General features: G+C 40.6%; 3 protein-coding genes across 3 annotated transcripts; 2 read left to right on the top strand and 1 right to left on the bottom strand.

Moving 5' to 3' along the window:
• Positions 1-4984: 4984 nt before the first annotated feature.
• LOC120292169 (polygalacturonase-1 non-catalytic subunit beta-like) lies at positions 4985-6925 on the top strand. Its single transcript, XM_039310239.1, has 2 exons — positions 4985-5125; positions 5709-6925. Exon 2 carries the CDS (start codon positions 6086-6088, stop codon positions 6749-6751), a length of 666 nt encoding a protein of 221 aa, XP_039166173.1. The 5' UTR covers positions 4985-5125; positions 5709-6085; the 3' UTR covers positions 6752-6925.
• Positions 6926-11870: 4945 nt separating this feature from the next.
• LOC120296280 (polygalacturonase-1 non-catalytic subunit beta-like) lies at positions 11871-12293 on the top strand. Its single transcript, XM_039318057.1, has one exon. It carries the CDS (start codon positions 11871-11873, stop codon positions 12291-12293), a length of 423 nt encoding a protein of 140 aa, XP_039173991.1.
• Positions 12294-16276: 3983 nt separating this feature from the next.
• LOC108957791 (polygalacturonase non-catalytic subunit AroGP3-like) lies at positions 16277-18297 on the bottom strand. Its single transcript, XM_018869100.2, has 2 exons — positions 18189-18297; positions 16277-17498 (listed from the first exon to the last, which is right to left on the bottom strand). The coding sequence occupies exons 1-2, from the start codon at positions 18234-18236 to the stop codon at positions 16437-16439; spliced, it is 1110 nt and encodes a 369-aa protein (XP_018724645.2). The 5' UTR covers positions 18237-18297; the 3' UTR covers positions 16277-16436.
• Between the last annotated feature and the right edge of the window lie 3601 nt (positions 18298-21898).

The raw sequence follows: 21898 nt of genomic DNA, 5'->3' as shown, positions 1-21898 counted from the left end.
TAAGGTACTCCACCCTTTCCTAGATCGATTTGTAGTGGTTTACCTAGATGATATTGTAGTCTATAGTCGAACATTGGAAGAACATGTCGAACACCTAAGGTAAGTCTTCCAAGTCTTGCACAAGAACGAGTTGTACGTCAAGCGCGAGAAGTGCGCATTTGCCCAAGAGGAAGTTCCCTTCTTGGGGCACATCGTCGGGGAGGGGGACGAGTGTGCATGGATAAGGCCAAGATTCAATCGATCGTCGAATGGAAGCCGTTGACTAAGGTGCCAGGCTTGAGGTCATTCTTGGGCCTCACCAACTATTACTGGCAGTTCATCCGAAGCTACTTGAGCATCATCGTGCCACTCATGGACCTGCTGAAGAAGGAAACGGCATGAGAGTGGACGAATTGATGTCAAAGAGCCTTTAACTGATTGAAGCAAGCCATGACCGAGGAGCCGGTGTTAGCGTTGCCCGACCACACCAAACCTTACGAGGGAGAGACTAACACATCGGATTATGCCATAGGTGGTGTTCTTATGTAGGATGGCCATTCGGTAGCGTTCGAGTCATGGAAGTTGAACAATACCGAGCGTCGGTATACCGTCCAAGAGAAGGAGATGACCGTGGAGGTGCACTGCCTTCGAACGTGGAGACACTATTTTCTTGGGTCAAAGTTTGTCGTGAGGACAGACAACATAGCCACGAGCTACTTTTAGACGCAAAAGAAGCTGAGTCCGAAGCAAGCTCGATGGCAGGATTTCCTTGCGGAGTTCGACTACGTGTTGGAGTACAAGTTAGGGAAGGCCAACTCCGTGGCAGACACGTTGAGTCGAAGGACGAAGCTAATGAGCCACACGGTGAGTCGACCGAGTTACCCTTTGGTCGACTGCATAAAGGAGGGGTTGGTGCATGATCCAAAAGCTTAAGCCCTCATCGGGTATGCCAAGGAGGGCAAGACTCGACAATTTTGGTGTGAGGACGAACTCCTTTACACCAAGGGAAGGCGATGTACGTGCCTTTCCATGGGAAGCTGAGGAATGAGACCTTGCGCGAGTGCCACGATTCAAAGTGGACGGGTCATCTAGGGATCCACCGCACATTGGCTCTCATCGAAGATTGGTACTACTGGCCTCAAATGCGGGATGAAGTTGAAGTATAAGTGAAGACTTGTTTGGTGTGCCAACAAGACAAGTTGGAACAACGCTCGTCGCCGGGTCTTTTGGAGCCGCTTCCCGTTTCAACGCATCTCGTGCTTAATTAGTATATACTTCTTACCTAAGAATTGCTGAAAAAATTTTGCGGCCATTTACTCCATTGGCAATTACTTCTCATCCATTATTTGTTAACCTAATCTCTCTATACTGGTTTAGAGTGCACAGTTATCCGATCAAATGGGAGCCCAGGCTTCATAAGAACTATTCAATTTAATTTACGCATGCAAGAAGCTAAACATGTTAGTGTGTATCAAAATTAAACCTCATGATATTATATATATCTTCATACCAAAAGATATATATATATATATATATATATATATTATAATATGTATATCTTGTTTGGGTTTAACACATGTCAGTAGATCAATTGTGTTTATGTGTTCTTTAGGCTAACAAAGAAATGTGAATGAAAACCCACCGGTAGACAACTGAGTTGGTTCGGCTTTGGGCATTTTATTGTAGAGGTCCTGGGGTCGAAACTCTACAGCTACTAACATGTCTTAAGTGGGGGACCATGGTAGTGGGGTTCTATGCTAGCTTCCTCTCAAGTATTGACGCTTGGTTTGAAGTGCACCGTGCACTGTACGAGCCGTAGGCTGGCTTAGCGTAAGCGAAAGTCGGGCCCGGCGGATCCTACATCACCAAAAAAAAGAAAAAAAGAAATGTGAACGAAATGTAGATAATCAAGTGAACATATAATGCTTTGATAATATGAAAGCATGTAAGTTGCAAAAGTCATTTTAAGTGATTGAGCATGACGTTACTACTTTTAGACACAAGCATCAGATAACATATGTTCATGATTGTTAGGAATAAATTGTTGGGTCATCTATGTTTATTGTAAATAATTCCAATCATGCTATTATATGGTTCTAATTTCGCGTCAAGTGACTTATACTTTTTTATATTTTCGTTACAAGTATCCGTTTGTCTATTTTACTTCCATAATTATGTCATTACACAGTTACTTAAGTCCATGACGTCCATTCTAATCGTGATTAATATAAACTTCTAGCTCACAGTCACTCTTTGATTTTCTTTTGTGGATTGTCCTGTGATAGGTCCTCGCCACCGTTGCTAGGGCCACTCCCGGGGCCGACTCCCTCGCCCGAGGCTCCTCGATCTCTCCCAAAGAATACCTTGTCCATTACTGGAACGAGCAAATCACCAACAACCTTCCCAAGCCACCAATCCTCTTCTCCAAAGCATCACCTCTGACGGCCGCGTCAGTGACCATCTTCGCCGAATTCGTTGCCAAAGGCGCCATCTCTGACCACCTCCTATCGTTCTGCGAGGAGGCGCAATTGCTCTGCTTCATGAACTCATCATCTGATGGGGTCGCAACGACAGATGATAAGAAAGCATACCAAAAAAGTTACCGTCGCCCCGATACTATTGTGGCAACTGATGACATGAAAGTAAATGGGGGCGTGGAGCAGGGCGAGTTCTTTCGAGAGTCGATGCTGAAGAGCGGCAATGTGCTGCCAATGCCCGACATCCGGGATAACTTGCCCAAAATGTCATTTTTGCCTCGCTGCATTTCATCCAAACTGCCGTTCTCAACCTCGAAGCTCACTGAGCAGAAGCAAATCTTCCATGCTATTGAAAATTCCGCTATGGGGAAGATCATGGCACAAACGCTAGGCGAGTGCGAGGGTGTAGCACTCCAAGACGAAACCAAGAGGTGTGTGGCCTCCATTGAGGATATGATCGACTTCGCCACCTCGGTTTTGGGTCATGACTGTTGGACGCATATTGCACAACCCTAAGATCTCCATAACCAGAACAAGAACATGCATAATTGAGTAGAAAGATTAACGCACCTGTTTTGGGATCCATCGAACATAAAGCGGAAGCAGAAAAAAGGATTACCCACATATATCAAGGGGATCCACGCATCAAGTCCTTCTCCTCTATTACCCTCCGTATGACTGGCTCAATGAGGCGGCTCCTCACATTTAGCGTTAGGTAAACGCCCCTTAGGTGAGGATACAGGTGAGAATTAGGGTTAGAGGAGAGACTTGAGCATTATTTATAGAGTTTCCAGCCAGTCCCTCTCATTACGGGCCAGGCTCAACTCGGCCCACACTAGCCAGCCCATATTAGACTAATTAAGAAACATTTTATCTCACCTTAGACCAACCCTGTTTTACGGTAACCATAAAAACAGTAAATTACAATATCAATTAATTTAGTCCACAATTAGAAAAACTCTTACAATGACGTCATGGTCCGATTCACGGAGAGTGCCAGAGGGTCGAAGCAGGAGGTCTGGATCGGGGTGGTCAAGAGGATCGAGGGCAACGAAGGGAGCAAGCCCGTGGCCTGTCACCAGAGTCTATTTCCTTACATTGTCTATTACTGTCATGCATTTCCAAACGTCCGAGTTTACGAAGCAGACATTCTAGATCCCAAATCCAAGGCTAAGATCAATCATGGTGTTGCCATTTGTCATATGGACACATCAACTTGGAGCCCTACCCACGAGTCATTTCTATTGCTTGGATCGGGTCCTGGCCAGATCGAGGTCTGCCATTGGATCTATGAGAATGGCCTGATATGGACAATTGCCAAGTCATAATGGAAGAACGAAGTGTGCTCAAGATGGAATAAACATGGGCTCGGCCTAGTGATCAAGAGAGAACTTGGTCTCTAGCTACCTCCGCCCGAAAGCCTCTCTTGCTTTGCATTACAGTCTAATATAGTATCTGAATCTGATATCAATAACGTGTTTATGTTTGGTGTGAGACAGTCGTTATGGTCAATAAATGTCAAAGTGTTTTTTTTTTTTTTTTTTTTTTTTGTGATTTGAGTACCTGTTCAAGTCTTTTGCATTCTCTTGTCCTTTGTGTTTAGAGATCTTCCTAACTCCTGTCTCTCAATTTGCGTTAATATCTTCGAGAATTTTCTTCAACTTTCAATGAGGACCAACAACTATTTTCATGGTATTATTATTATATAAACGAGAGAAGATAAGATTGAAGTGTTTTTCGCTAAAAGGAAAAAGTGAAAAGCTGCAAATAAAGTTCAATTGGCCCAGTCCTTTCGTTGGGAGTCCCAACGTGATCGTTTTGATACGCTTGACATTGAACAACAAGTGCTGCCTGGTTCAATCTTGAAGTGGCACTTCCCACTTTTTCTTCCTCTGAACTGCATTTATCTTTTGTTTGCACTTTCTCGGTTACATAAACTACATATCATCAGATCATTGCTAGCTTTTTCTTTTTCTTTTTCTTTTTTTGCTTTTTTTTAAGCGTTTGTCTTTGGAAAAAGATAATTCAATAAAAACTCCTAATACGAGATTAGACTTCTAAAATCCTAAAAACTTCACATGAATGATTCTCATATGATAAAAATGTAAAAACTAAATTTACTTTTGTTTTGCTGGAATTTGCTCCAGAATTGCTCTTACAATGAAATATCTTTTTCTAAAAGTCATTATTTGATTTTATTAAAGAGGACAAGGGTTATGTGCCAACTTCAAACAATGGACATCTTATGCAATGAGGAATTGAACTTCTTAGGTCCAAACAACACTGATTTTAGGCTGAGTTAGAATTTAATCAATAACAAGTTGAGCTAGAAACCATTTGCGTGTTGAACTAGAAACACAGTGGTTTTGTTCCTTTCGCTTTATCCGTTTTGTTCTTATCGAATCTCTGGTCCTATAAATTTCTGGCTCGATCAACCAAACCCTCCAACAATCATCAGCATTTCCGCTCCCTGATTGAACAAATACATGCACAACAGTTTCAGCACGATGGCTCTCACCATGTATATCTTGTTTGGGTTATCTTAATGCATGTCAGTAGATCAATTGTGTTTATGTGTTCTTTAGGCTAACAAAGAAATGTGAACGAAAACCCACTGGTGGGCAGCTGAGTTGGTCCGGCTTTGGGCACTTCATCGCAAAGGTCCCGAGGTCGAAACTCTGCAGCTACTAACACGTCTTAAGTGGGGGATCATGGTGGTGGGATCCTGTGCTAGCTTCCCCTCAAGTATTGACACTTGGTTTGAAGTGCACCACACACTATACGAGCCGTAGGCTGGCTTAGTGTAAGCGAAAGTCGGGCTCGGCGGATCCTGGATCACCAAAAAAAAAGAAATGTGAACGAAATGTAGATAATCAAGTCAACATATAATGCTTTGATAATATGAAAGCATGTAAGTTGCAAAAGTCAGTTTAAATGATTGAGCATGACGTTACTACTTTAAGACACAAGCATCAAATAACATACGTTAATGATTGTTAGGAATAAATTGTTGGGTCATCTATGTTCATTGTAAAGATAATTCCAATCATGCTATTATGTGGTTCTAATTTCGTGTCACGTGACTTGTACATTTTTATATGTTCATTACATTTATCCGTATGTCTATTTTACTTCCATAATTATGTCATTACTCAGTTACTTAAGTCCATGACGTCCATTCTAATCGTGATTATATAAACTTCTAGCTCACAGTCACTCTTTGATTTTCTTTTGTGGATTGTCCTGCGATAGGTCCTCACCACCGTCGCTAGGGCCACTCCCGAGGCCGACTCCCTCGCCAACGAGGCTAACTCGATCTCTCCCAAAGCATACTTTGTCCATTACTGGAAAAAGCAAATCACCAACAACCTTCCCAAGCCACCAATCCTCTTCTCCAAAGCGTCACCTCTGACGGCCGCGTCAGCGACCATCTTCGCCGAACTCGTTGCCAAAGGCGCCATCTCGGACCACCTCTTATCGTTCTGCGAGGAGGCGCAATTGCTCTGCTTCATGAACTCATCATCTTATGGGGTCGCAAAGACAATTGACGCCCAACTATACAAAGTATACCCCCGCGGCCCACCCCGGATACAATTGTGGCAACTGATGACAAGAAAGTAAATGGGGGCATGGAGCAGGGCTTGTTCTTTCGAGAGTCGATGCTGAAGAGCGGGAATGTGATGCCAATGCCCGACCTCCGGGATAACTTTCCCAAAACGTCATTTTTGCCTCGCCGCATTTCCTCCAAACTGCCATTCTCAACCTCGAAGCTCGCTGAGTTGAAGCAAATCTTCCATGCCATAGAAAATTCCACTATGGAGAAGATCATGGCACAAACGCTAGGCCTGTGCGAGGGTGCAGCACTCCAAGACGAAACCAAGAGGTGTCTGGCCTCCATCGAGGATATGATCGACTTCGCCACCTCGGTTTTGGGTCATGACGTCATGGTCCGATCCACGGAGAGTGCCAGAGGGTCGAAGCAGGAGGTCTTGATCGGGGTGGTCAAGAGGATCGAGGGCAGCGAAGGGAGCAAGCCCGTGGCCTGTCACCAGAGTCTATTTCCTTACATTGTCTATTACTGTCATGCATTTCCAAATGTCCGAGTTTACGAAGCAGATATACTAGATCCCAAATCCAAGGCTAAGATCAATCACGGTGTCGCCATTTGTCATATGGACACATCAACTTGGAGCCCTGCCCATGGATCATTTCTGTTGCTTGGATCGGGTCCTGGCCAGATCGAGGTCTGCCATTGGATAAATGAGAATAACATGATGTGGACAATTGCCAAGTAATAATGGAAGAACGAAGTGTGGTCAAGATGGAATAAACATGGGTTCAGCCTGGTGATCAAGAGAGAACTTGGTCTCTAACTACCTCCGACCGAAAGCCTCTCTTGCTTTGCATTACAATCTATTTTGGTATCTGAATCTGATATCAATAACAACGTGTTTGTGTTTGGTGTGAAATAGTCGTTATGGTCAGTAAATGTCGAGTTTTTTTTTTTTTTTTTTTTTTGTGATTTGAGTACCTGTTCAAGTCTTTTGCATTCTCCTGTCCTTTGCGTTTAGAGATCTTCCTAACTTCTGTCTCTCAATTTGCGTTACTATCTTCGAGAATTTTCTTCAACTTTCGAAGAGGACCAATAACTATTTTCACAGTATTATTATTATAAGAACGAGAGACAGATAAGAATGCAGTGTTTTTCGATAAAAGAAAAAAGTGAAAAGCTGCAAAAATAGTTCAAGTGGCCCAGTGGTTGGGAGTCCCAACGTGATCGCTTTTTACGCTTGACGTTGAAGAACAAGTGCTGCCTGGTTCAATCTTGAAGTGGCACTTCCCACTTTTTCTTTTGCGAAATTGGCATTTTGCATTAATACAAAAGACTTGTCCTTTTGCGAAATTGGCATTTTGCATTAAGCCATTTGTTATGCATTACCAAGAATTACCATGTCTGAAGCATAGATAATTGCTTTTCTTTAATCGCGTTTTTATCAGTTAGATTAATGTGACTTACTACCTAAATAGTTTTTGTTTGTAGCTAATTCCAAAGTGTTTGTTCTTATACTCTTCCAGCCTTTCATCAATCTCATGGGCTTTTTTCCCATCACCGTACTTTGTTTTGTGCTCAAACGCAAGACTGATGGCAAGTGTATCTCGAATCGATAGAATCTTTTAGGAGGAAATTCTATCCAAATCTAACTTTTATTTACACTTTCCCTTCAAAATTTGAAACATATGTGTTTCTTGTGGGTGATATCCATAAATGTAACTTACCCATCAGAAAATTGAGCAAGAGGAAATCATGACCTTTTTCAAAAACAAAAGAAGGCAGAGAATATTCGATATGATACTTATTAATTACAAGTTATATTAAAAAAACTAATTAAGTTTTATTTCTTCCGCTTGGTAGAGAACATTTGATATGAAACTTTAATTAACTGCAAATTGCAAAACTGGTGGTTAAGAGTCCCAACTTCATAGTTTGTATAATAATGTCCGACAAAAATTTTACGAAACTAATAGGGGTGGATACACATTTACGATAGGGACACCCCCACCTCTGTCCCAACCTAATAAGCCCTCACTACCGTCAAATCTGTCAATCGACGAATGGAGCAGATTGGAGCCCTTCGATTGGTCTGATCATATGATTGAGAAATCTCTATGTTTGTAGCTATACTTTTACCTTTTACCAATTTTCTTCAAAAATTTATTACGTATGGAATAATGAACGGCCTATAATTATTTGAAATTGCCGCGGAAATGGACGGGATCTTTCTAGCATCACCTTACTACGAAGACTTTGTTGTGGGCTAAGATTAGAGCAGCCCTTGGGCCCGCATCGTTTGTGAATGGCACTCACGATGTCCTCGTTTCTTGGATAAGCATTTATCCGGCTCGGCAAAGATCGACTCATGTGTCCTGGATGAATAGTAGTAGCAAAATTGACATCGGTGAAGAGGGGTCGACAGAGAATATGTCCAGTCCAATTAAAGGTACCATACACATCCGGTGGACCCGCCTTTGTCCATGCGATCCCAAACTTTATGGACTGTGCATCGATAAATACAGGGTCTTTAGATGTATACTGTCGTTGGGATGCAAGAGAGATCATCGAGATCGCATAGGGACCAAGTTACTGTATTTACGAGTTGACGGCATGAGAGCAGAGGCTTGGTTACCTGGAAGCCTATAGAAAACCCTGCAAGCATCATGAATAGTCCAAGTGGTCTGCGCAGGTGGTTTTGACTAGAGCAGCTTGTACATGGTAATTGGAATTCAAACAAATGAACTCCAATTTCTGACTTACCAATCTCTAGATTTGCAATAGGCAAATTGTTTCCCATTTTATCCAGTTCACTGGGTCAAGTTACAAAGATAATCTAATTCGTTTGGATAAAAGTTCTTAGGCTTTGATTGAGAAGTCACGGTGAATCAGGTAGATAGGCTATTTGCATATGGAGAGTAGTAGTGAGATTGTGGACTCTGGATAAATCGGCTTAGGGTTCTTCATGGGAACCAAGAACCACATAGAGAGATATATCCTCCTATCATATGGTTAATTATTTCCACCAAAACATCATATGATAGAAAACATGGGTTATGCATATTCTCTAATGTAGTTTCATTTTGCAAATGAACCATTTAGTCCTTTCCTTTCCTAATCCCTATAAAGTAAGCACACTTCCTGGAGATTTTTATTTATCTCTTGTAGAAGTGATTATAATTAGGTTACTCATAATAGCATCTTATCACAATTACTTTAACCCTAATTCATGACTAGTTAGCCAGTGACACAATTTATCTATTGGAGAGCATGCACATATATGGAGGCAATGGGGAGAATCTCATCTACACGTGAAATTACAGTTTCCCATCTTGAACATTTATCGGATTACTGCACAATTTGATTAGTTAACCAAGGCAGATCCAATCTGAGATATAGATGGGTGCTCTTTTCTTGCTTAATCACATTATTAGGGAAGAGTTGTCCTTTACGATATTGGCATATTGCATTATTCCATTTGTTTTTCATAAACTAAGACATGTCCTATATGAGGCATATATGGATGCTTTTCTTTAATCAAGTCTTTTTCAAGTAGATTGATATAACTTACTACCTAAGTAGTTCTTGTCTTTAGCTAATTCTCAAGTGTTTTTGTTTTTTTTTTCCCCTATTCTATTCCATCCTTTCACCAATTACGCGGGCTTTCCCATCACCTTCTTTTATTTTGTGCTCAAACGCCTTACAGATTCCACGTGATGATAGAATGATTAGAGTCCAACAAAAATCTAATGCCTCGCTCTTTATTATTTAGAACTTAGGAGTTCCCCATAGACCAACTTATTTTTTGAGCTTAGGAGTCCCTAGACACATAATAGTGACACTACAGTAGAGCATGTTTCCATAGATAATGTAGTTGTAGACCCACTAACTAAAGATTTTCGCTCTCATGTACTTGAACAACATATCATGAACATGGACTGAGAAGTATCATTGGATGTTACTGTTTAGTGGGAGCTGTTTTGATTTTTGCTCTAATAAAACTTATATATTACCCATTCAATAAAGTGTTCATAAATGTGTTGTCACCATATTGAGTTGATTACATGTAATAGAAATTGAAGGTATCGTGTAAGCCTTGAGTGAAAGGTTAGAGCATTTGTTTATCGGCATTGAGTACATGCCTTGATTACACATAAAAATGTGTTAACCATAAAGATAAGATATATGTGAGTTCATTAGAACCATAAAAATATTCACTTATGACACATCTGGTTTTCTATGACACTTAAGACAAGAGAATAATGACCAATAAATGGGATGACACATAAGGTATTACTCTTTATGAAATATTATTCATTTGTCACACGACTATATTGAATCAATATAAGTAATGTTTAAAGCACTTGTGACCATGGAAGGCTATGTGTAAGTACATGCAATTACTGCTATGATTCGATGTTTGAGACTTTATAAGATAGGATTGACTATTAAGAATAATCACTAGACCAACATAAAGGTGCGCACATTCCGTACAACCTCAATTAATATAGCCCAAGTGGGAGAATGTAAAAGTTTTCTTGATGTGGATTACATTAATTGAGATTGTAATTTACAGTTTAAGTAGGTTGGTCTAATACAAAAGGAGATGGGGGTAATAAGATAAGACATAAGATTTTTTTAATAGTTGAATATGGGTTTGGCTTCTGTGGGCCGAGTTGGGCCGGGCTTGTGATGAGAGGACCTGGCTAAAACTCATAAATAGCGGCCCAGGTCTTTTCTCTAACCCTCATTGTTCCATGAACATTCTTTCACCTCACATAAGGAAGCCGTGAAAGGCGGTCTCATCATGCTAGGATCCTAATATTTGAAATGTGATCCTAATATTGTATTTCCAATTAATTCCAATTTGTACCCGCATTTATTACGTGATATTTGCTCATTAATAGGTTACCATAATGGTCTTGATGAAAGACGTCGATAACGTAAGAAACATAATAAAAACGTTAAGTCGTCTAATTCAAACACTATCATTACAGAAAACACACCATCACATTTGAGAGGTATTAACTAGTGGAACAGGACGTACAAATCCGGTGATTCCATATCCACAAATCGATTGTGTTTCGTGGATCCGTCCAGGTTTTAGGATTTTCTGCGTCTGCAAATTTTTATCAATAGCTGAAGGTATGTCGATCTTTACGTTTTCACAAATCAACTGAATTATGCACATATTTGTTTGAGAACGATAGATCGAGATCATTAGGTTTTATTCAAAATTAGTCTTACAAAAACATCCTAGCTCGGTTGCGCAATGCTAATTTTTTAGTCACTGGCCGATTTTCTCTTTCATCCCACTGTAGGTTGTTTCCACCACGGCTGGAACCACTACCAACGCCGACTCCCTATTCAGCGATGCCAACTCAATCCCTCCCAATGAATACCTTGTCCATTACTGGAACGAACAAATCACCAACAACCTCGCCATACCACCACTGCTTATATCAAAGTTTCACCCTTAACTACTGCATAAACGGCCCTTTTAGCCCGGCTCGTTGCTAAAGATGCTATCTCCGACCACCTTCCATCTTTCTGCAAGGCAGCACAACTGCTTTGCTTCCCGGACTTATCATCCCATCAAGTTGGCAAGGACGGTCGTGTTTTCTACGATTTCATTAATGGCGCCACAACACTGGCCGGTGGCATGAACGTGAACAAAGGCGTGGAGCCAGGGAAATACTTTCGGCAGTCAACGCTGAGAAGTGGGAATCTGATCCCGATGCCAGATCTTCGTTCCAAAACTCCCGAGGTCATTTTTGCCACACAGTATTTCCTCTGGATTACCGTTCTCGACCTCGAAGATCGCCGAGCTGAAGCAAATCTTCCATGCTAGGGACGATTCGACTATGGAGAAGATCATGGTATGCACACTTGGCCTGTGCGAGAAAGCAACGACACAAGGTGAGACCAAGCGATGTGTTAGTTCTGTTGAGGACATGATAGACTTTGCCACCTTGATATTTGGCCACAACATCAAGCTTCATGCCACGAAGAGCGACGAAGGGTCGAAGCGTGATATCTTGATTGGACGAGTAAAAAGGATAGGTGGGAGTAAATTGAGTGCGCCTGTGGCATGTCACGATAGTCTATTTCCTTGCATGGTTTATAACTGTCATGCGGTTCCAACACCCCACGTTCACGAGGTGGGTATACTGGATCCCGTGTGCAAGTCCAAGATCAACAACGGCACCGCAGTCTGTCATATGGACACGTCGGCTGGGAATCCAAATCACGAGGCATTTCTTGCGCTCGGGTCGGGCCCTGGTTGAATCGAGGCCTGCCACTGGATCTATGGGGATTATGCGGTCTGGACTAGGGCTAATTAGTAATGGAAAGAAAATGAAGTGTGGATCAAATTGAATAATATAGGTTGGACCTAGAGGCCGAGAAAAATTGGCCGGTAGCTCCATCGCAAGTCATCATTTGCTTGAAAGTATTATCTAATATGGTATCTACTATCTAATATACACTACTACGATCGTGTGAGTGTGCGTGTGTTATTATGGTTAGTAAATGTCAAGTGTTTGTGTGACTTTGATCTAGCATTTGTAATTATTTGGTGTGCATGTGAAAATGTTTGTCATGTGAAGTACTTACTATTACCAATCTCCTTCCATAACATAACATGACTCCATGTCCCAAACTGTAATATGCCATCGTTAGATTTTTCTTCTTTTTTTAAATTTGGTTTTCCATCTTATATCTCTACCATTAGCGCCTTGACATCAAAACAAATGGAATTAGAAGAGATTAATGGACATGGGGTGAAGCACCTCACAGATCAATCTCCCTTGATTCAAGATGTGCAGATACCATGTGCTAATTATTTTCATTGAATTTGTAACACAGAGCTACTTCTAATCATTTTTGCAAATTTTTTCATGTCTAAAATCAGCATAATTTGATAACTCAAGAAGAAGGCTATATCAAGACTAGAAATTCTTTTTTGTCCCAGTTATTAGTCTCTATTGCCATTATGGATCAAGTGATTTACTCATTGAAGGCTTTTCTTTTGTTTTTTTTCCCTTCGATAAGTATTTGCAACCGAAGTTCAACAGCTTAGAAGAAGATAAAGCGAGTGGCACTCCTCAATGGATTAACTCATCGGTCAAGTCTTTGATTTAAGTTCGGTAATTCAGGTTTAAATCAGAACATTGTCCCCTCAAAATAACGTCGGGAACAGCATCTTCAACCGATGCACTTAGGCAAAGCTTTTGCATGCATTGTAGAGATTAGCCAAGACGAGTTCGGATAGGCCGTCGTCGCCGAGGAACAAAGAGCGGAAAAGGCTCGCGTCCACACGAATGTTCCAAGATCTTGCTGTCGGCGATATGAAAAGCAACCCTTGGGCCAGCGTAGTCGAATGGGCCATGACCATTCATTCGATCGACCCATGTGGCAATGATGAACTGGAAGCACATTTGACAATTGATGAAGGGATCCGTGATGGGTCCAGTTGAAGAATCATCCAACACCCGGGGCGGACCCGCATTTTTTCTCATTTACGATCCAAGGTTCGTTGAACGGGCAGTAACAATTCCAGGTTCCTTCAATCCCAATTTTGTCCTTGGGAATGTCATCAAGACACGCTCACCAATTGCATCTTCACCCACTTATCAATCATGCAGGTGATGCGCATGGTAAATTGAGCTTGGTTTGCCCCCTATTTGGGGCAAATAGTTATCCATTAGGAACATCAGTCTAAATATGGTTTGCTCGACTCTTAGTTGCTTATTGATTTTACACTTTGTCGTTGGAGAATGACGATGTTCAGTTGCAATGACTTTGTGCGATATCGAAACAAATTATACATAAACTATGATCGAACCAGCTCACTATTGAATTTGATTATCTAGGCAAATTCGAATGGTGGGTCCTATGTCGAAAGTTACCGTGCACCTATTGTTCCAGATCATTCGAGAAAGAGTTGATCGTGAACTAAACGGCTGCCGGGTTCATAAACTAGTGTGGAGCTTGCCACCGTTACTTAACAAATGGATCAAAAAAGGCAGTACAATTAAGGCACTATTTGTTTCTTGGAAAATGTTTTTCGAGGAAGTCATTTTTTGGAAAAATGACAATAATTTTCAGTGTTTAGCCGAAATCTGAAAGATAACTGAAAAATATTTTCCATTAGTTGAAAATGACAATATGATTTTTAAGCATAAGTGACTTGCGCACGGGTGGCTGACAAAACCAGGCATGGACACCATGATCTCAAGTTCGGTATTGATGGACCTGGGAGTCCGGGCGCTCCAAAGTGTGGGGAACCAAACATGGGCTTCTAGATCCTAGGCCCGGCCTCGATGGACCTAAGCTTGGATGCAAGGAATCCGGGCAAAAGCATTGAGGTTTTGAGCTCGAGTATCGGGGACCCAAGCATGAACATTGGGGTCTTGAGCTAGAGCTAGAGCCTAGTCTTGATGGACTCGAGCCTAAGTGCCGGGGACTTGGGCACAAACGCCAAAATGTTTTAAAAAGAAAAAATCTTCAAAAAATATTATTCATGAAACAAATGGAGCTTAAGAATATTAACATCATCCTACAAACTCGATATACCAACCGATGCCTATCTTGTACTTTGACATTGATAATTGCATGGGAACGGATCACATAAAGATCGCCACGCTTTCACGAGCTCCCTCACGGTTCTTTAATAGGATGTTCCGTCCTTGTCGTTCCCAATAATGCATTATTAGCGTGAAAGAGAAGGATCACCAAAATGTGCATGGGACTAGAACTTTGCCGTCACATGGAAACAAGAGCATTATCGGCTAAACGCGTCAACGAATACGCATTGAGAGCCACGTACGAGCCAACAAGACGACGCCTCGTAGTCCGAAAACGCAGCATCCTCGAGAGCAGCCATCCATGGATGTGGGAGCTGTCGACTTCAACGAGAGAGGGTAATGAACCGAGGAGTCAGAGCTTCAAAATCCTACCGATTGGTCATCGGCAGCGTCTGCTCTCTGTAGCTTTTGAAGCATGCAAAGCTCGAATTGACTCATTTGAGATGAGGTCTAGGAATTCCAATTCTCCATCTTTTACGAGTTACCTACTCTACATCCAGCCACTCGTGACTATTTCTTGGGCTCTCCGTTATAATTGCCGTGACGACGGATTTGAGGGAGATTTTAAAATAAGCTAAGCTATCCAAATCAAGCAAACTTAAAGATCTAAGGCTTAAGAAACACACCATCTTAAATAGAAGTTGAAATCAGGAATGTAAATCTAAAACGTACCAACAAAGATAAAATTAGTAATTGGCAAAATCCTGGTAAATAACCAACATCCGACGAACTTAGGAAATATTTGTTTGGAAGAGTGTGAATAATCTTTAAATCTTCAGAAGATAACCCAACAGAGATCTCACAATTATATCATCTATCCACTTATAAATAACAAGGGCTCAAATAGTACAACAAAAACCACCAACTCTCTGACCCAGTCCCAGATTTCAAGCTCAAACATAATTGCTCTCTTCCTCCTCCTCTAGAGGGGCTGCTTCGTGCGGGTGTGCCCATGAGGAGAGACAAAAGAGCAACAGAGTGAACTCATCGAGAGCAACGCGTGGAGAAGAAGGGAAAAAGAGGGCAATGGCTTCCGGCGACCATCCAACGGTCAAGCGTTGTCAGAATTGGTTCAAATTTTTGTATGTTACTCGTAAGATCAAGGGTTATGAGTAAATCGGTTTTGTTTGATGAAAATCTCCTCTGAATTCTCCAATATCAATGAGAGTTTTCTTACTCTATTTATGTTAATCTATCACTGTGGTGAAGAAATACAGTTGCATTATTGATATTGAGCCTTTGATGTGTGACTAGAGAAGAACACTTTGTGCATTCTATTATTTTTAGTAATTAGTAGAAGTTTTTGGATAGTTCGTAATTTTCCCCGCATTGAGTTTCCACCTAAAACCTTGGTGGTATTGTTGCCTTTGTCTCTTTATCATTTCGGCATTATATTTACTTATTGCAAGATTGTATTGGTTGGTTGTTGCTGGGTTAAGTCAATTTCGGTTGATTTAGTTTTGGAGAAGATATTGATCCTGAATTAAGTTTAGTTCTTAGTGAATTGTTGTCCTGGGTTTTTCCCAACAATCTTGAGTTGTTAGAATACTTCCTCACTCGTGAGCGGTGGACTCACTGGTCCCCGGCCATAGTTCATGAAAGTTTTTAAAGTATAGTGCGCCAATTGAGAGATAGGCGTTAGGGAGATATCTAAACACACGGCATAGGAGAACACAAAGGCATCATAAAAACCCTTTAGATTTATTGACCAGGACAACTTTCACCCACCGAACACAGACGCAGAGTTATGTATATCAGATTCAGATGCTACATTACATGATAATACAGGGCAAATGAGGACTTGGGTTGGAGCCAGCTTGAGACTAAGTTCTCTCTTGATCGCTAGGCCGAATTAGCGTTGACCTCACTTCGTTCTTTCGTTATCACTTGGCGGTTTGTCCATACCACGCCAGTCTCATATGTCCAATGGCAGACCTCGATCTGGCCAGGACCCGACCCGAGCGCGATGAACGCCTCATGGGTAGGCCTCCAAGCCGACGTGTCCATATGACAGATGGCGACACCTTGGTTGATCTTTGTCTTGGACTTGAGGTCTAGTATGTCCACTTCGTAGACGCGGACGTTTCGAAATGAATGGCAGTAATAGACCATGTAAGGAAATAGAATCTGGTGACAGGTCACGATGGGCTTGGTCACTGCGGCGTCCTCGATCCTATTGATCAACCCGATCAAGACCTCCTGCTTCGAGCCTCCGGAGCCCTCCGTGGATCGGACCATGACGTCATGACCCAATATCGAGGTGGCAAAGTCGATCATGTCCTCGATGGAGGCCACACACATCTTGGTTTCGCCTAAATTTGCGACCTCACACTGGCCTAGTGTGAGCGCCATGATCTTCTCCATAGCGGAATTCTCACCGAAATGGAATATTTGCTTCAGCTCGGCGAGTTTCGAGGTTGAGAACGGCAGTTTGGAGGATATGCTGCGGGGCAAAAACGACCTTTTGGGCATGTTGTCCCAGAGATTGGGCATCGGGATCGCGTTCCCGCTCTTCAGCATGGACTCTCGGAAGTACATGCTCGGCTCTGTGGCCCTACTTACATTCATGTCATCATTTTTCGTCGCTGTATCAATACTAACGCGGTAATACGTTATGCATTTTCCGACATTAAATGATGAGTTCAAGAAGCAAAGCAGTTCTGCCTCCTCACAGAAAGATTGGAGGTGATTGGGGATGGCGCCTTTAGCGACGAGTTGGGTGAAGATGGCTGCGGATGCAGCGGTCAGGGGTGACGCTTTGAAGAAGAGGACCGGTGGCATGGGGAGGCTGTTGGTGATTTGTTTGTTCCAGTAACGGACAAGGTATGCTTTGGGAGAGATTGAGTTAGCCTGGCTGACGAGGGAGTCGGACTCGGGACTGGCTCTACCGACGGTGGTGAGGACCTGTCGCGGGACAATCCACAAGAGAAAATCAAAGAGTGACCGTGAGCAAGAAGTTTATATAATCACAATTAGAATGGACATTAAGGACTTTACGTAATTGTGCAATGACATATTTATGGAAGTAAAGTAGACATATGGAAAATTGTTACATAAGGTGCAAAAAAGTACAAGTCACGTGACACAGAATTAGAATCACACGATGACATAATTGGAATTATCTTTACAATGAACACAGATAACCCAATAATTTATTCCTAACGGTCATTAACGTATGTTATCTGATGCTCGTGCCTAAAAGTAGTAATGTCATGTTCAATCACTTAAAATGACTTTTGCAACTCTCGTGCCTTCATATTATCAAAGCATTATATGTTCACTTGATTATTTACGTTTCATTCACATTCCTTCGTTAGTGTAAAGTACACATAAATATGATCAACCAATTGACACGCATTAAGAAAATCCACACGAGAAATAAATATTATTATCAGGTTTGATTTTGATACAAACCAACATAATTAGTTTCTTCTTAGGTAAAAAGTATACACTAATTAAACACAAGATATCGAATTAAACATATAGCCCTCTCTGCATGAAAGAGAGAGATAGAGAGAGAGAGAGAGAGAGAGAGAGAGAGAGAGATGAGCAGTTGAGTACGCATGGAGGATGAAAGGTTGAGAAATTACTGACATGGAGAGAAGAGAGCAGAAGGAGGAGGAAGAGGGAGGTGAGAGCCATTGTGTTGAAACTGCTCTGTATGTATTTGTTCAATCAGGGAGCGGAAATGCTGATGGTTGTCGGAGGGTTTGGTCGATTGAACCAGAAATTTATAGGATCAGAGATTCGATAAGGACAAAATGGATAAAGCGAAAGGAACAAAACCACTGTGTTTCTAGTTCAACTTGCAAATGGTTTTCCCTTTATAATTACAAATAAGTATTTGGCGTCGTGTGCGGGGACTACTCCCTTTGGAACCAACAGTATAGTGTTTCGTTCGAAATTGGCCCTTGGAGCCATCCATACATTATGCACATGGATGATTCAAAAATAGGAATAAGTGCTCAGCTCAAGTAACCATTATAAGTTGGTTTTTAGTTTTCTCGGGTGAGTGATACTATTTTTTCTTTGTGTTTTTATGTTTTGAAAAGGACATGGATTATATATTTTATCAGTTAAGAAATAGCATTTTTTGTTGCATAAAATAGGATCAAACATTGACAGTTGTTTTGTTTGTTTGAAATGGGGAGTCATCCTTCAACTTCAATTTGAACCGATTGCTTGTAAAGCCGGATTTTCGTAATTGGGCATCCATCCTGAAGACTGGCCCAAGATAGGGTTCTGTATTCCAAACTAGCATTTCCAATTAAATGTTTACCCTTTTGGCCTTAAAGTAGTCCATTCCTTGTTCTAAAAGATAATGTGCCGAATCTTCCAACCAATTCTATCAAGTGCAACAGTCTACATTAATGACATATTACTTTATAGCCCCGATGAGGAATCTCATTGTCGACTTCTCGAGTAGTTCGTAGAAATTGCAAAGAAATATGGAATAATGCTTTCTCAAAGAAAGATGAACATTGTTCAAATAGAAATTGAATTTCTTGGGATGCACCTCAATAAAGGAACATACTACCCAGGAATTGTTGAAATTCCCAGCAGAAAACTTTACAACAAAACAAGTTTAGCAATTTCTTGGGATAATTAATTGTCTCAAATATTTCGTTCCCGACAATGCCAAATTGCCGATCTTGTTGCAATTAATGCTAAAGAAACCCCCCTCCTTGGGCAAAGCTCAAACCAAGGTAATAGCATAATTGAAAGAAGTCATGCAAACTTTTCCCTCATTGCAAATTCCATCTACAGAGAAGAGAGTCCTTCAAACCGACACCAGTGATGAATACTTGGGCAGCAATACTTGTTTGAAGAAATTGATGGTAAGTGGCATCTTTGCACTTACAAAAGTGGAAAGTTTTCCCATGCTGAAATGCATTATCATTCTACCTTCAAGGAAATATTGGTAGTTAAGAATGTATTAAAAAAAAAAAAATTTTGAGTTCCATCTTATTAGCCATCACTTCCTAGTAGAGCTAGATATGACATCTTTTCCCTAGATGACAAAGTTCAAGTAGAAGCAAATTCCCCACTCCTAGCTGCTTTGATAGGTTGAATAGTTTGCAAAATACTCATTTGAAACCAAACACATTACAGGAAAGAAGAATGTCCTAACTAATTTTCTCTCCAAACCCAAAGCGCCAGCAGAAATCAACATGTACATCCAGAGGTGTGTTTTTTATACTAAGTACAAGATTGAAATAATGTGAGATTGGCCAAGTTTGGATTATCCTGAGGAGATCATTCAACAAATTTAGAATGATAGCCTCACTGAAAATCTCGATAATCTCATGTGGCAATACCACACCAGCGTATTTAGACTCCACGGAGGTTCAATTCTTTATCCTTTTGGATTAAATCTGTTCATACATCTTTAATTTGGAAGGAAGATGACTTTCTTGACAAACTCCAATGGTTGTTATAGTACTCAACTAATAAGTACTTGATAGCTATTGAGGTTCCCTTTTTCTTATTTTACTTTTACTCTCTCTTTCTTTCTTTAATTTTTTTTTCCAAAAGTTTCGTTTTTGATGTGGTGCTTAGTGGACGTTGCATGTCTCAAGAAATTGATGAGTATATCTTGAATTGTGCTCCGAGGCATTCGACCTAAATTGAGTTGTGATACTTAGATTAAAATTTGTGACTACCCAACTTGATAAAAACAAATTGAGGTTTAGTGTTGGTTGAGGCCCAAGCCAGTACCTCAACACTAATCCTTGGCAAAGTTGCAAGGATTGCGCCCCCCATATGGAGCAATATAAATATTATTTTTTCCTAAGGTATTAGGTTTAAAATGAGTGATAAAATGAGTCTTAAGGTTTTTCGAGTCATCTTTGATAATCCTTAAATTTCCATAGTAGATTTTGCTTCTTCTCTCCCTGTAGTTTTTTCCCATGAGAGTTTTCACTTAAATTTATGTGTTCTTTTTTCTTTCTTAGTTTTAATTTCGTAGTACTCTCAGCTTTGGTCATAACAAAAGTAATTAACATAATCATGTCAGTCAAATTATAGAGAGTTGACAAAGGGACTTGATTACACAACTTTGACAAGTTCTATGACCTTATTATACTTTTTGAAAATTTTATGGTCTAGTTGGACTTTTCGACAAATTTAAGAACTGGTGTAAGCTAGCCTAGATCGAGGTGGTTATGCTTGCGAGAAAGATGCCCGGATCGATGGCAGTGCTATGGAGGCCAATACTAGTGCAATTAGTGTAGCTGTGGGAGAAGCTGATGGAAAGTAAATTTTTCTAGATTAAATTTACCTATGTAATTATTTGCCATGTGAATGCATACCACCTGTTTTAGCATTGTTTAATTTTAACTTATCCTATTGTTAACTAGAAAATATTAGAAAAGGACCGATTGAGGTTTATGTGTACACTCACTTCTAGATATCTAGTGTGTCAATTTAACATCAACATCCTTATTTTTGGCAAGAAGTGCTCCAATTGGTAAATTGAGATATTTTAGAGCAATGACGATAGATCTGGAGGTACTTATGAATTATGTAGCTCACAATTTCAAGGATTAAGCATTATGGGACAAGCATCTAGGATTGTACTGCACATAATAGGAGGTGTTTGGAGAGATACATTTCCATCACTATCATGCATGTCTTAGACATTTCCTTATCAATTGTCACCTTACGCACATACAGGGATTAATGTCCATTGAATAATTGAAAATATATTGTCACTCACCTTCACAAAAATTCTTTTCTTGCAATAACTGATTGGATCTTCTTCTTTTTTGGGAAAAAAATAATAGAGCACATAGTACTTAATTACTTTAGTTTTAGCATATGATTATAATTTTGAAAGTCTTAAGATTTAATTGTACTTTTGCGATATATTTTAAGAATTTTAGTGCACTTTTCTTTATAAAAATACTACTCGTCCTGATTTGATGACGACAAGACAAAGCTTGTGCCCACCTCTAGAGAGAGAGAGAGAGAGAGAGAGAGAGAGAGAGAGATTAGCTTAAAAATATTAGCAAAGGATTGATTGAGGTTTATGTGTGCACTCACTTCTAGATATCTAGGCTGTCGTGTCAGTTTCACATCAGCATCCTCATTTTTGGCGAGAAGTGCTCCAATTTGCAAATTGAGATATTTTAGAGCGACGACGATAAATCTAGAAATAATTATGAATTATTCAGGTCACAATTTAAAGGATCAAGCATTATGAGACAAGCATGTAGGATTGTATTGCACATAATAGGACATGTTTGGAGAGATACACATCCATCACCATCAAGCATGTCATAGTCCATTTCTTGTCGATTGTC

The sequence above is a fragment of the Eucalyptus grandis genome, chromosome 1, assembly GCF_016545825.1.
Source record: "Eucalyptus grandis isolate ANBG69807.140 chromosome 1, ASM1654582v1, whole genome shotgun sequence".
Taxonomy (NCBI): Eukaryota; Viridiplantae; Streptophyta; class Magnoliopsida; order Myrtales; family Myrtaceae; genus Eucalyptus; species Eucalyptus grandis.
The sequence above is the reverse complement of the archived record's forward strand: the minus strand, read 5'-3'. Positions and strand labels throughout refer to the sequence as shown.